The 13,961-nt window shown below is 38.6% G+C and overlaps 1 protein-coding gene across 1 annotated transcript in view; it reads left to right on the top strand.

Annotated features, from left to right (window-relative positions):
• Prkar2b (protein kinase cAMP-dependent type II regulatory subunit beta) overlaps positions 1-13,961 on the top strand; it is an 83,656-nt gene that overhangs the window by 34,679 nt on the left and 35,016 nt on the right. The window contains exon 3 of the mRNA XM_069996239.1: positions 12,243-12,295. Coding sequence (XP_069852340.1) covers positions 12,243-12,295 — 53 coding nt within the window. The remainder of the gene's footprint in view (positions 1-12,242; positions 12,296-13,961) is intronic.

Here is a 13,961-nt window from a genome sequence, read left to right as displayed (position 1 = left end):
CATAAAATTCACCCGTTTTAGCCATATTTAAGGCTTCAGTTGTGTTTCATTAAGAACATCCATATTGTTTTACCATCATCCATCCATCTATACAGCATTTATCCTCACAAATTGAAAGTTTGTACCCATGATGTGTTTAACTCTCCATTCTCCTCTCCCCAGCCCCTGGCAATCAGTCTGCTTTCTGCCTCTATGAATTTTGGAACCCTAGGTACCTCATAGAAATAGATTTCTACAGAATTTGTCCTGTTGTGGCTGACTGCTTCCTCTTTGTGTGGTATCTTTAAGGTTCATCAGCATTATAACTTGTCAGAGTTTCCTTCCTTTAAGATGGAATAATGTTCTGTTGTATTTGTGGTCTACATTATCTTTATCCATTCATCTGCTGTGGGACATGGGAGGGCTCTTCCTTTGGACTATTGTGAATGGTGCTACGATGAAAAATCTACGTGAATCACTGCTTTCACTCTTTTGGGATATATGCCCAGACACAGAAGTGTTGGATTATATGGTAATTCTATGGTATTCTATGTTTAGGTTTTTGTGGAACTACAATACCTACCTGTACAGTTTTACATTTTCATCACCAGTGCATAAGGACCTCAGTTTCTCTACATTCTCACCAACACTTAACTGTTTTCTGCATTTTTGTTTTATTTATTTGTCTTGATAATTGCCAACATGGTAAGTTTGAAGTGTATTTCCCTGTGTTTTTAGTTTACTTTTCCTAATGATTAGTTAACGTACTAAATATCTTTTCATTTTGTTCACTGGAAATTTAAATCACGATGATTTTTAAGTTAGGTTGCTTGTTTTTTTTTCTTGTTGAGTTGTAGAAGTTCTTTATATATTCTAATTATTGGACATATGGTTTATAAATCTTTTCTACCATTTTGTTGGCCAAGTATGAATCTTTTCTGGTGCTTTTCACTTTTTCATTTGAGGTTTTTTTTTAAATTTGAGTTTCTATCTGGTATTTCCTCTCAGCCTGAAAGATTTAGTTTGTTAGGCCCACATACTTGCTACCCATCCTCTCAGTTTTTGTTTATCTGAGAATTAGTTCATCGACTTTACTTTTTGTTTTGTTTTTGGTGCCGGTCCTGGGGCTTAAGCTCCTGAGGTCTGTCCCTGAGCTTCATTTTGCTCAAGACTAGTGCTCTACCACTAGAGCTACAGTGCTTTTTATGGCTTTTTCTGAGTAGTTTATTGGAGATAAGAGTCACGGATTTTTCTGCATAGGCTAGCATTTAACTGCAATCCTTAGATACAAACATGAGCCACAAGTGTCTAGTGCACCTCGCTTTTAAAGGATAATTGTGTGCTAGGTACAGAATTCTGAAGGGGAATTTTTTATGCTCTTTTTTGGTGTGTGTGCCATTATTGGGGCTTGAACTCAGAGCCTCATGCCCTGACTTAGCTTTTTCACTCATGTCTGGGTCTTTGCCGCTTGAGCCACACCTGCAGATCAGGCTTTTGTTTTCTATTAGCAATTTAAATGTACCATCTCACCACCTTTGATTTTCCTTGTTTATAATAAGGATTTGTTGTTTTACTATTCCCCTGTATGAGATACATCATAATTTCTCTCATTGTGTTTTGAAATTTTTCTCTGGTTGACTTCTATCAGTTTGATTTTTTTAGATGTGTTTATGTATGGATTTTCATTTATCCTGTGCTGGGGTTCACTGAACTGCTTGGACCTGTGGATTTGTTGAGTCTTTTGAGTCACTGTCATTACATTTCAGTTGATTATCATAGTTTCCTTTACCTCTTCAACATGTTTAAAATTCCTGTGAAATCGTTTTGAAATCCAAGAAGTAGGCCCAGTTAGAGGTAGTTTTTATTAGCTGTTCTTTTCACACTATTGTTTTCCTGTCTGAACACTGTAGGTTACCTAATTGAGGAATTCTGGATTCTGATTTTTAATCTTCACAGTGTCTGCCTTTTTTCTCTGGTAACTTGCTGGTGCTAAGTCTGTGTTTCTGTCTTGGCGGTGGTATGTAGCTAATGTCTCCACTTTTTGTTGGTGTGTTTGTATCTCTCTGGCTTGTTGGCCTGTTGTCTGCCTGACTTAGTGGCAGAGGTTGGTTAGAGGTTCTGCCATACCAGTTAAGTCCTGTGAATTCAGAAACTGACATTTCAGGCAGCCTTTACTTTCTGTCAACCACTTCACCCCAGTGTGTGGGTACCATGGCCTTGTGGACAACGAGAGATAGGAGCTCCTGCAAATCCACACAGCCATGCAGGCAGCCAGGGGTGTGTGGAGAGCTCATAAAGCCTCAGTCACGGGTCACCTGCAGTTAAATTGCTGCTTCTCCAGTAGCAGCAAAACTGTATGGTGCTGGTTGGAGCTCTCCCACTTAGAATTCATCCAGGCCAGTGTATATATGCATGTATGTATATATGCAGGAGTGTATGCTTTGCTTTTCTTGTGTCTTCTCAATCCAGTTATTGAAGCAAAGCTGCTATGCTGACCATATCAGACAGCAGCCATTAGCACTTGCTGGTATTTTCAAAACTTTAATATTTGTCAGTCTTTACTTTACAAGTATCAATAGAGATTCTGAATTGAAGAAGTAACAGTTAAAAAAAAAAGAATGTTGGGGCTGAATGCCAAGTGGTACATGCCTGCAACTCTACGTATTCAGGAGGCTGAGATCTGGAGGCTCAAAGTTCCAAGCCATCAGGAAACTCCATCTCCAGTTGACCAGCAAGACGTGTGGTTCAGGTAGAACACCATTTGTGAGCAAGAAAGCTGAGCAAGAATGTGAGGGCCTGAGTTTAAGTCCTAGTACCAGCATATATACACACACTCATATACATAATTAAACTAAAAGGTAAAATAAAAATAAAGAACAAGAAACGGAAATTGATTTTTTTCTCTTCAGGAAGAAATTTTTTTCTTTTCTTTTTTTTTTTTGGAAGAAATTTTTTTCTAGTAGGTTAAGTGAATTTATTTCTTTTGACTCTACATAATGAATAAGCCAGATTGAATTACATTCATTTTAATATATCTCATATCGAGTCATTTGTTGTTTTGTTATGTATTGTTCTGAAACAAGTTGGTAATACTTAATAGCATCAGAATTCTTCTTAGATCTGTGACAGTCACACAGATGTTTTGATTGAGAGATATTCCTCTAATGCTGCTATCTGACAGTGGCATTTCTAAATCTGTAAAGCTAAGCATTGACTAAGCCATTTCTCAATAATCCTAGCTGTATTAAGGCCCAGTTGCCTGACCTAAAACAGTCTAGTGAAATGATACTTGTTCTGAAAATGTATTAGTAAATTAAAAGAATCTGGGTAGTGTTTCTGTTCTAATTCTCTCCTAGGTGTTCATTAGGCACCATTTGTTTCCAAAACAGAAGTACTCAAATAGAATTCTGAATAATTAACAAAATTATTCAGAAGCCTGAAGTGCTTCTAGATCTATTATCTACTATCTACTAAAATTTAAACTTTGATAAATGAGGCTGTATTATTTCACTATCAATTGTAGTTTCATTTAGTTTAATATGACTGAAGGCTTCAGACCAAACAAAATTTCAGGAGATGATCATATCACTTGAACAATGCAAAATATATTTGTACAGACTTGGGAAGCTATCTCTTGATGTTTAAACCAAAGGATCAGAATTCTATTTGATTTCTCTTTGGCTATCAATTTCTTAAAATCTATAACATCCATTAAATACAATGCTCAGAAATCTTTACTAGTTCATTGTGAGCTAAGTGCAAATGTAATTTCTATTCTAGTTCTTTTCTAGCCTCAGCCTCCTGAGTAGCTAGGATTGCAGGTGTGAGCCACTGCATGCAGGTTTGAGAAGCATTTTTGAAATTTTAGATATGTTATTGGCTTCTGTAGCTTTAATGATAAAAAAGAAAGCAACCATAGTACGTAAATTTTATTTGTTTAGAGTACTGTTACTGTTTATTTATACCAGCAATACCCATTCTAATAGAGTTCTGAACATGAAAGCATATTTGTGAGTTGTCAGTAGTTCTTGATTCTTCAGTCACTTGAAAGAGGAGAGGTATCTATGTGGAGGAAACTTGTCATTAGAAACAGAAAAACATAAAAAAGAATCAAGCCTATTTTGAAGTTTTATTTTGTTGCTGTTAAGCAGCAACAAAAATAATAGTTTTGTAAGAGATAATGACAGCTTTCTTAACAAAAATACTTGAAATATTTAGCATGTTTACAAGATGATAGAATGTTTACAGTGGAGATAACAAAAAATTTTATGGCTATGCACTGGTGACTCAAGCCTGTAATCTTAGCTACTCAGGAAGCTGAGATCTGAGGACTGAGGTTCAAAGCCAGCCTGGGCAGGAAAGTCTGACTCTTTAATTAACAATAAGGAAAAAAACAACTGGAAGTGGTAGAATGCTAGCCTTGAGCAAAACACCTCAGGGACAATGTCTAGGCCCTGAGTTTAAGCCCCAGAAAACACACACATACACACAGAAAATTCTTAGAATTGGTAATTATGTATTTGGTATTATTTGGGAACCAATCTAATCAGGAAGGTAGGTTTAAAAGTTTGAGAGGGATTAAGCAGGTGAATTGTGGGTGAGAGTCTTAAAGCACACCTGGGGAGAGGCAGGACTCTAGGTCAAGTACAGTCACCAAGTCAGGGTTAGATGATTAAATATTTGATAGTTGCAACTCTTTTGACATAAACATGGATGATTTAGGAATTAGATACCTACTCTTTAATGTGAAATATATAGAATTTCTTCAACATAACTAAAGAATATATTTATGCCATTCTTTTTTATAGCATATGTATGTATACATATCTGTGTGTGTGTATGGCCTATATCAGAGTGGATATAGCTTTTGGTTTTGAGACAGGATCTTTGTGTCTTTCTGTGTGATTCAGGCTGATCTTGAACTTGGGATTCTCTGTGCATCCTTATTTATTTATTTATTTAATTTTTGTGACTGTACTGGGTTTGAACTCAGAGCCTCATGCTCTTCCTTGTTTTGCTTGTTTCTATTATCAAAGCTGAAGCTCTGCCATTTGAGCCACAGCTCTACTCTTACTGCTGGGTTTGAACTCAGAGCCTCATGCTCTTCCTTGTTTTGCTTGTTTCTATGATCAAAGCTGAAGCTCTGCCATTTGAGCCACAGCTCCACTCTTACTGCGCTACCTCCCTAGTGCTGGGATTACACGTGTGTAATATTTCAATCTTTTGATTCAAGAAGTAGAAAAAATATGAAGTTCACAGCTTTTCTCCTTTCCTTTTTTCCTATTCCTTTATCTCCCCATTTGGGCTCACCTCAGGGCCATGTGTACATGCTCTGCTACTGAGCTACAGCTCTTCCCTGGTATTTTTTTGTGTGTGTGGGGCGGGGGGAGTCGTCCCTCAGCTCTTCAGCTCAAGGCTAGCATTCTACCACTTGAGCCACAGTGCCACTTCTGGCTTTTTATTTTTTGCTTATGTGGTGTAGAGGAATTGAACCCAGGACCTCATGCATGCAAGGCAAGCGCTCCACCACTGAGCCACCTTCCCATCCCCATCTTCCCTGTTTTTTAGTAGACTGTGAGGTTAATATCAGTCCTTCTTCCATTTGCCTTCTAGCCTGTGGGATGGGGAGAGAAAGGAAGGGAATGGAAGGAAAGGCAGGAAGAGAGAGTATAGGAAGGGAAGAGAGTGGAAGGAAGGGAGACATCTTGAGTTAGAGTTACCAGCTGGGTTCTTTGGTGATCATCAGGACTGATGACAGTATTCTGGGTTTCTCCACTTCTGTGGTTATGGCAATATTGTGTTTCCCCATTTTTCTGAAGTTGGCCGTGATCATGGCACTTACAAAGTGACGTGTTCCTTTTGCCACTTCCTGGTAGAAACTTTGGGAGTTAGTGAGCAGTTTGCCCTTCCTTCAGGGCCTTGTGGCTTTCCAGATTGTGGAGGCCCTGTCAATCTGCAGCCCTCAGTGACAGCCACAGAGAACAAAGTACCCACTGTCCTGAGATGGACATACCTTATTTCTTGTGAGCAAGAAATAAACTGATGCTGTTTCTAGTTACTGAGATTTGAGGCTATGTCCTGCCATGAAGCTAGTCTAACCTGCCATGCAGTGTCTGCGTGTCCAACCAAAATAATGATTTTTTTTTTCTGCCACATAATGTTAACTTTTACTGTGTGCCAGTGATCCCTGGGAGTCCTACAGGGAACTAAGGACTCTCTTTCCTCAGTAATCTTTGTCCAACTGTCTGCCAACTATTTAGGGTGTTCCATTACTGTGACATCATCTTCTTTTCTGATCTTCATGCAGCTGGGTGCTCCTCCCTCCTCTGTGTTCCCACAGTACTTTGTATATGTCACTACTGTGATCTTCCACGTCTGTTGCTTGTTGCTTATAATGTATAACAAAAGAATATAAGGAACCCATTCTTACACATTTATAAATTTGTACATCATTTCTTTATTCTTTGTCACCCATGCATTTCAAGAAAAAAATATATATATATACTGAGGTTTGAACTCAGGGCCTCACACTCATTCAGCAGCCATGCCTGTAGCTTGACTTAATTGCTCATTATTTTAGAGATGGAGACATATATTTTTCTGCTTGGACTGGCCTTGTACTTTGACCCCTCAAGGTCTCAGTCTCCTGAAAGCTAAGATTATAAGCATAACGTATTGGAAGCTAGCAAATTCATAAAGAATAAAATTAGACCTTTTGCTTGAACATGATTTGAGATCAAAATGTGAACCTGTTTATCTGGGGCATGTTCTCCAAATGTCTCTGCTCTGTGAATTCAAGCTTGAGATCATTACTAGTGTATGAGAATAACATACACCAAATGACCAGAGTGGAAAGGTGAATGATGGGGAAGGGGGCACCTGTCACTGCACACCTTCCTTCACTTACCTGTAATTGCTATATATATATATATATATTTTTTTTTTTGGTCCGGTTGTGGGGCCTGAACTCTGGGCCTGGGCGCTGTCCCTCAGCTCTTCAGCTCAAGGCTAGTGCTCTACCACTTGAGCCACAGCGCCACTTCCGGCTTTTTTCTTTTTGCTTATGTGGTGCTGAGGAATCGAACCCAGGGCCTCAGGCATGCAAGGCAAGCGTTCTACCACTGAGCCAACTTCCCAGCCCCTAATTGCTATATTTTATACCATTGTTTCCCAATCTTTTCATTATCGAGCTTCTCGTCTCCCTGTAGACTTCCCTCCCTCAATGAGATTTTATTGCATAGATATTATCTATAATCTATCTACCTATCATCTATCATACATAATACATATACATATTTATGTATGCGTGTGTTCAATATATATTTGTGCTTTATTTAAAAAAAAATCAGGGCTGGGAAGGTGGCTCAGTGGTAGAGCGCTTGCCTTGCATGCATGAGGCCCTGATTTCAATTCCACAGCACCACATAAGCAGAAAAAGCTGGAAGTGGCGCTGTGGCTCAAGTGGTAGCCTTGAGCTGAAGAGCTGAAGGACAGCACCCAGGCCCAGAGTTCAGGCCCATGACTGATTAAATAAATAAATAAATAAATAAGATTCTATGTTTTGCTTTAAGAACCATTTTTTCCAGGGTTGAGGCACATGTCTCAACCTGGTATTTATTGAAGGAAATTTTCTTTCCTTTTGTAGGAAGGTATTTTTACTTCAGTAAGCCAAGTTTAACTGTATTGAGCCAGAACTCTTGTCTGATAAACCTGTGCTTTTATAATTGCTTATTTTAAGCTGATTATTATTGAAATAAGTATGCTAGAAACCTTTGTGTATTGAGAACATGGACAGTTGACTTCTGTATATTGTATAGAGTATTTTCTTTTTCTAGACTGAAGGTCTCCAAACCACACAACACAGTCCTTCTGTATAGGCCAGATTTGTCTTTGATTCTTCCAGTAAATATTTATGGAGGACAAACTGTGTGCATTCCTGTGTCAGAGCTGAGTACCCAGTGTTTCTACAGTTCTTCATTCCTTATTAGTCAGGATGCCAATATGGTTTGTATATTGGTGTTTAATAAAGAGTTGTTTTGAGAGTACTTAATTTCAAGCATCAGCAACGAAGTGAAGCCAAGTCTTGGTGAAAATGTTGAGAACTGGTATAGCCTTTGTTTCTAGTGTATGAAAAGACTGAAGGCCAAGTTCTACAAGACAGTCAGTGTAGTTCTTGTGTTTCCATTTGTTCTGAGTCTCTGGCAGTTGTCTGGCTATCTCAGTGTACAGTCCTCTGCAGTGTGGGGATCTGCTTTAATCCTTGGACTGTGCTCAACAACCAATATGGTATTCACATATATATGCTATATATATATAGCATATTTATATATGCTATGACAGAAAAAATTGAGTGTAAAGTTTGAAAAACAAAGCCCACTTCTCACTTCTGTTGAATTGCCAAAGAATAAAATAAATAGTTCCATGCTAAATTTCAGAGTGCTTAAAAAGGACAAGGCAAATAGATATATTTCAGAAAAAATACAAGATGCAATGCAAGTTATGTGGATGCCTTGGTTTGATTAGTCATCCAGACATAGAGCCTGTCATTCATTTATATATTGCATAAATATTCACCGAGTTTCTAATCTCTGGACCAGGCCTTTCAGTGAGTAGACAGAGGCACTTAATTTCACTCATTTTTTAAATATTAAATTTTATTTTATTGTAAAGATGCTGCACAGAGGGGTTTCAGTTGCATGTGTAAGGTAGTGAGTACATTTTTTGTCGAGCATTGTTACCTCCTCCTTTGTTTATCTCTTACAATCCGTTCCTTCCCCACTTCCCTCACTCACTCTTTTTTTTTTTTACCCCCCATTTCTTTTCTTTTTTTTTTGTTGGTCATGGGGCCTGAACTCTGGGCCTGGGTGCTGTCTCTCAGCTCTTAAGCTGAAGGCTAGCACTCTACCACTTGAGCCACTGGGCCACTTCCTACCCCTCACTTCTTGAACAAATAATGTAAGACATTTTAACCCACAGCAGTCTCTTCCTGCCTGCCTGCCTGCCTGCCTTCATCCCTTCCTTTCTCCCTTCCTCCCTCCCTCCCTTCCTTTCTTTCTTGTTCCCTCTTTCTCTCCTTCCATCTATTCATGTTTGAAGTCAGTTATTGTTTTCATTGTCTTCATTCTTAAAGACTTCATAAACTTATTTGTTCATTATTCATTCCAATGTGCATTACGTCAAGAAATGTACCATGTTGGTTCAGGTACAATATAAAAAGAGGAAAACACAGATAGTCCCAGTTTGGAGAGCCAAACAGATTGTCACATATTTGGAAGATACAGTATGGTAAGTAATAGCAGTGAGCTCCTGTGCTGTGTTGGGGGAGACCAGACGATGAGCACAGAAGTGGAGGCTTCTAAATTAGCTGTGTAGGGAGAGGATGAAATCAAGGTGTAACATTGTTTACGGTGCTTGGGATAGAACTCAGGGCCTCAGAGGTGAGGCAAGCTCTGCACCACTGAACTGTATCCCAACCCATGATATGATTCTTGATCTGGCCTTTTAGTGGGAGCTGGAGAGAAGGGATAGCTCCAGTTAGAGGAAACTGTTAAGTTACTATAAGGAGCTGAAAGGTACCTTTTACAAAATTGCAGTGTTTGCTTTTGAATTGGCTGTAAGAAGTGAGTTCTAAAGTGATGAACCAAGTGAAACATGAATGCCAAGAAGTATTTATAGTGTTGTACAAATAGTGTGTAGTGAACCAGATAGCTCACACATACTATTCGATCAGTTTTAAGTAGTAAATACAACTGGAAAGATTGATAACCAATTTAGAATTTAATAGAGTCTTCCCCCATTTATGCTTAGTTAGGATTTAGTGGTTAGCAGATTATAAATCAAGAGAATTAGGATGTTCTATGAGATCAACACTGATGTGAGATCAATACAATGTAAGATCAATATTAATGTGTCACATGATATGGATAGAAAGTGTATGAGTCCCCATTTCAATGAAGAGAGCCCTGGTTGGTCACATATAAGTGTGAGCTCAGACAGGAAATGGGACTCTTATCTCAAAAATAACAAGAAAAACCAAGTTTGGAGGTATGGTTCAAAGAGTACTTGCTTGGTAAGCATCTGGCCCTGAGTTCAAACCTCAGTACTGCTCAAAGAAACCTCCAAGTATTCTATTATTACTACGCTAACTTGTCTTGTGTTGATTTGTGAACTAGGCCACTTCGGTGCGCTTCTTAGTCATACGTATGTCACCTACATTTGGTTTAATTCTCTACTGCCTTTGTCTGAAATATCTGAATTTGTGAATGTGGAGCCCCTATTTTCTTTCTGTGCTGGGTCCTACCAAATTATGTAGCAGCCCTGCCTATTCAGTTAATGGAGACAGGAAGCTAAGGAGAAGTAGATGTCCTTGTGCCCTCTGGAGAGTTGCAGCCAACCAATTAAAGCATCCCAGCGCATTAGCAGGGCCATCTGTAGTCTGTGTGTGTGGATACCTCAGGCTGGCCAGCCTAATGTCATGTGACATTCCATCTATTTGACAGACTCTGTAGCTTCCCGGATCCTGTTCTCCAAGCAGCCTTTTAATTGTGATTTGGCTCTTCTGTGGTCTTCCTACAGGGAGAGACCTGGCTGGTCATGCTGACTCCATGCTGCTTCAAGAAGTTAGCTACTAATGTGACATTCTGGTTAGCTATCTCAGTGAGGATCCTTAATGGGGGGTTCCCATGACAGGTCTGCTTCTGCTGGATTTCTGATGCTCAAGGCTGAAGTCCAGGCATTGTGTCAATAAATTCATCAAGCATGCAAGTGAAAAACAGTGATTGAGAGGAAGGACTTTGGAGGCAAGACACTCCTAAGTTTGCATATCAGTCTGTTCCTTATCGAGATGTACAATCCTGACCTTTCTGTGCCTAGTCCTTCATCTTTTAAATGGGGTTGAATAAAGTAATATAAAAGATTGACATTTGGGACCAGATAATGCTTTGTTTAGTACAGGGATGCCTGAGGACTATACTGTTTATTAAAGGATGCTTAGCAGCATCCCTAACCTGAACCCCGTGGAAGCCAGTAGCTGCTCTCCTAGCCCCAGTAAAAACAATCAGTGTTTCCAGACATTGTCAAAGCTCTGCTGTGGAGGATGAAGTGGAGGTTGAAGTAGGTCCTGGTTAAGAACAGTGGGTACAGGTGAATAAAGAAGAATGCAGATGTAGGTTTTGTGTTAGCTCTGGTACTAATGGTGAGGATAGTTACCATCCTGAGACTCCCATAAGACATTCATCAGCCTTGCAACCATCCAGTTCTTTCCATTTTTTATGCATAAATAAGTCTCTTATGGACACAGACTAAAAGTAAAAAAAAAAAAAAAAAAAAACTTCAAAAAAAACCAGAAAAGAGCCAGGCACTGGTGGCTCATGCCTGTAATCCTAGTTACTCAGGAGGCTGAGATCTGAGGATCCTGGTTCAAAGCCAGCCAGGGCTGGAAAGTCTGTTAGACTCTTATCTCCAATTATCCACCAGAAAACAGGAAGTATGGCTCAAGTGGTAGAGTGCTCGCCTTGAGCTCTCTTGAGCACTCTTGTGCAGGGACAGTGCCCCACAACTGACTCAAAAAAAAAAAAAAACTGAGAAAAGAAACAATTCTTGGGATTAGCAAGTGAGAAAATGGTGTCTGAGCTCACAGTAGTGACAGTAATGTGATCATTAATGTTGAGTAAACTGCATTGGAGCATTTCCTTCTTCAGTTCCTATAACTTGCAGTAAGCATAAGCAAACAGTAAAAAGCTTTGTAATTATTACTAAAAAGCAAATTGGATGAAAGGATGATGAACATTCCAACAGATAGTGTTATTTAAAAATTGTTCAAAGTGAAAACAGAAACCAAAAACTTCACAGATAGGAACAAAAGAAAAAATATAATCAGTCTATAAACATGACAGTGGTTCAATTTTAATAAATTTTAAATCTTTGAATCTTTTCTTTTTAAATTGGTAAAGATTTTAAGCAATGCCATCCAACTCTTGGGTGTTATAGAAGCTTCTTTACACATTGGTTATGGGACAGTGGAGGCAAACACAAAGATGTATTACATTGAGCAGGAGAAAGCAAAATGCAATTGTCAGTGTCTTAAAATACCCTTTATATTCTCAGATGATACTATATGAATGAGTTTTGGGGAGTAAATTGCTTTCTCTGGAATTTTAGGTTTTATACACTTTGACCCTCTTTCTGTTCATTAGTTTTTAAGGATATGTTCATTATAGTGTTTTATGAGTGAATGTTTACAGTGTCCATTTTTATATTTATAGTATGCGCAGAAGCTTATAATCCTGATGAAGAAGAAGATGATGCGGAGTCCAGGGTATGTAATTTACTGAAGAATCAATACTCTTGTGCTTTGTAAAGGAAATAATCACAGAGAAGATGTTAACAGGCATACAGGTTCACAGAAGAAACAGTGGAATTATTTTATCTATATATTTTCATAAATTTTATCTCAGTCTGCTTGTACTTCAAATTCCGTAGAACCATTTTTATCTAAGAAGCATCTCTGAATAAAAAGAAACAGGAGCATAGTGCTCACTGCAATTGCAGTTTTCTTTTTTTGCAGAGTATATTCTCGGACTCAAGAGTGTTTTCAGCTATCTTTTTTTATAGTTACAGTGTTATTTTTCTTACACAGTGTTATTTTTATTACATAGTAAAAAAATTTCTGGGAAAGACCCTCTGCTCCTATTAATGGGTAACAACAGAAACTTACTCTGAAACAAACCTGACGATAAAATTATATCTGAAGAGTCAGCACAACAGTTAAGACTTTTTAAGTCTGTGTGTTTTGATATTTTCCACATTCACTGATTTCTTGGAAGCCCAGACTTTTACAAGAATTTGTCTAATATGATTTGATATTGTTTTTAAGTTGTGTCTTTCAGGTTAGTTCTACTTTTATTTATTTAGTAAAAAGTAAACTGTGTCTGCAAACAGAAGATAGTAATGTAATTGTGAATGTCTTCTTTGTTTCTTTGACCTTAAAACAGAACCCAGGCTTGGAGACTTCAAGCCTGTAATACTAGTTACTTGGGAAGCAGAGATTAGGGATTGTAGTTCAAGGCCAACTCTGGCATAAACATTCAAGAGAGTCCATCTTGACAAAGCTTGATGCTAGGCTGAAACAAAATGGCTTGGAGCAGTGGAACATTCCTGTCATCCCAATGACAAAGGGGAGCGCAAATAGGTTTTCAGCACAAGCTGGCCCAGGCATAAAGTGAGACCCAATTTTTTAATATAACCAATGCAAAAATGGGCTGGCTGAGCAGCTTAAGTGGTAGAACACCTGCTTAGTTAGTAAGGTGTTTAAACTCAGGCCCTGAGTTTACACCCCAGAGCCACACACACACACACACACACACACACACACACACACACACACACACACACACACACACACACACACACACACACACACACACACACACACACACACACACACACACACACACACACACAGCATAAACACACACACACACACACACACACACACACACACAGCATAAACAAAAACCTCTGCATGTAGCTCTCAAAAAGCACTTCAGTGAGATTGAATGTTAATATAGAAAAGCATATAGCAGGTACATCATTCCATCATGAGATTTCCTGAGATAGGAGAATCTAGTGGTAGGAAGATTGGGTGCCTTGTAACTTGTAACTTTAAGGCTCATTTTGTCCCTGTGCCCGTAGGAGTTCCCAACCCCAGGAATCATTTCTTACCAGTACAACTTAAATTATTTTGATGAAGCCCACAAATCCCAGCCTGGAAATAGTGTTGCTTTAAAAATCAAGAGATTTATCACTAATCTGTGATGTACTGTAAAGCCCCTTATGTAGTCTTAAACTCGACTTTTAGTATCATATACTTTATGCATCTGTCTGAAACATCCAAAGATTCCATACATTGATACAATCTCATAATTGAGATAAGTTTGATCAGGTAGTTCAAATTAGTTTCTAAAAAATTTAACTTGTCCAGG

The sequence above is a fragment of the Dipodomys merriami genome, unplaced genomic scaffold (assembly GCF_024711535.1).
Source record: "Dipodomys merriami isolate MVZ:Mamm:240054 unplaced genomic scaffold, mDipMer1.0.p SCAF_5, whole genome shotgun sequence".
NCBI classification, from domain to species: Eukaryota; Metazoa; Chordata; class Mammalia; order Rodentia; family Heteromyidae; genus Dipodomys; species Dipodomys merriami.
Note: the sequence above shows the minus strand (reverse complement) of the source record. Positions and strands in the feature narration are given on the sequence as shown.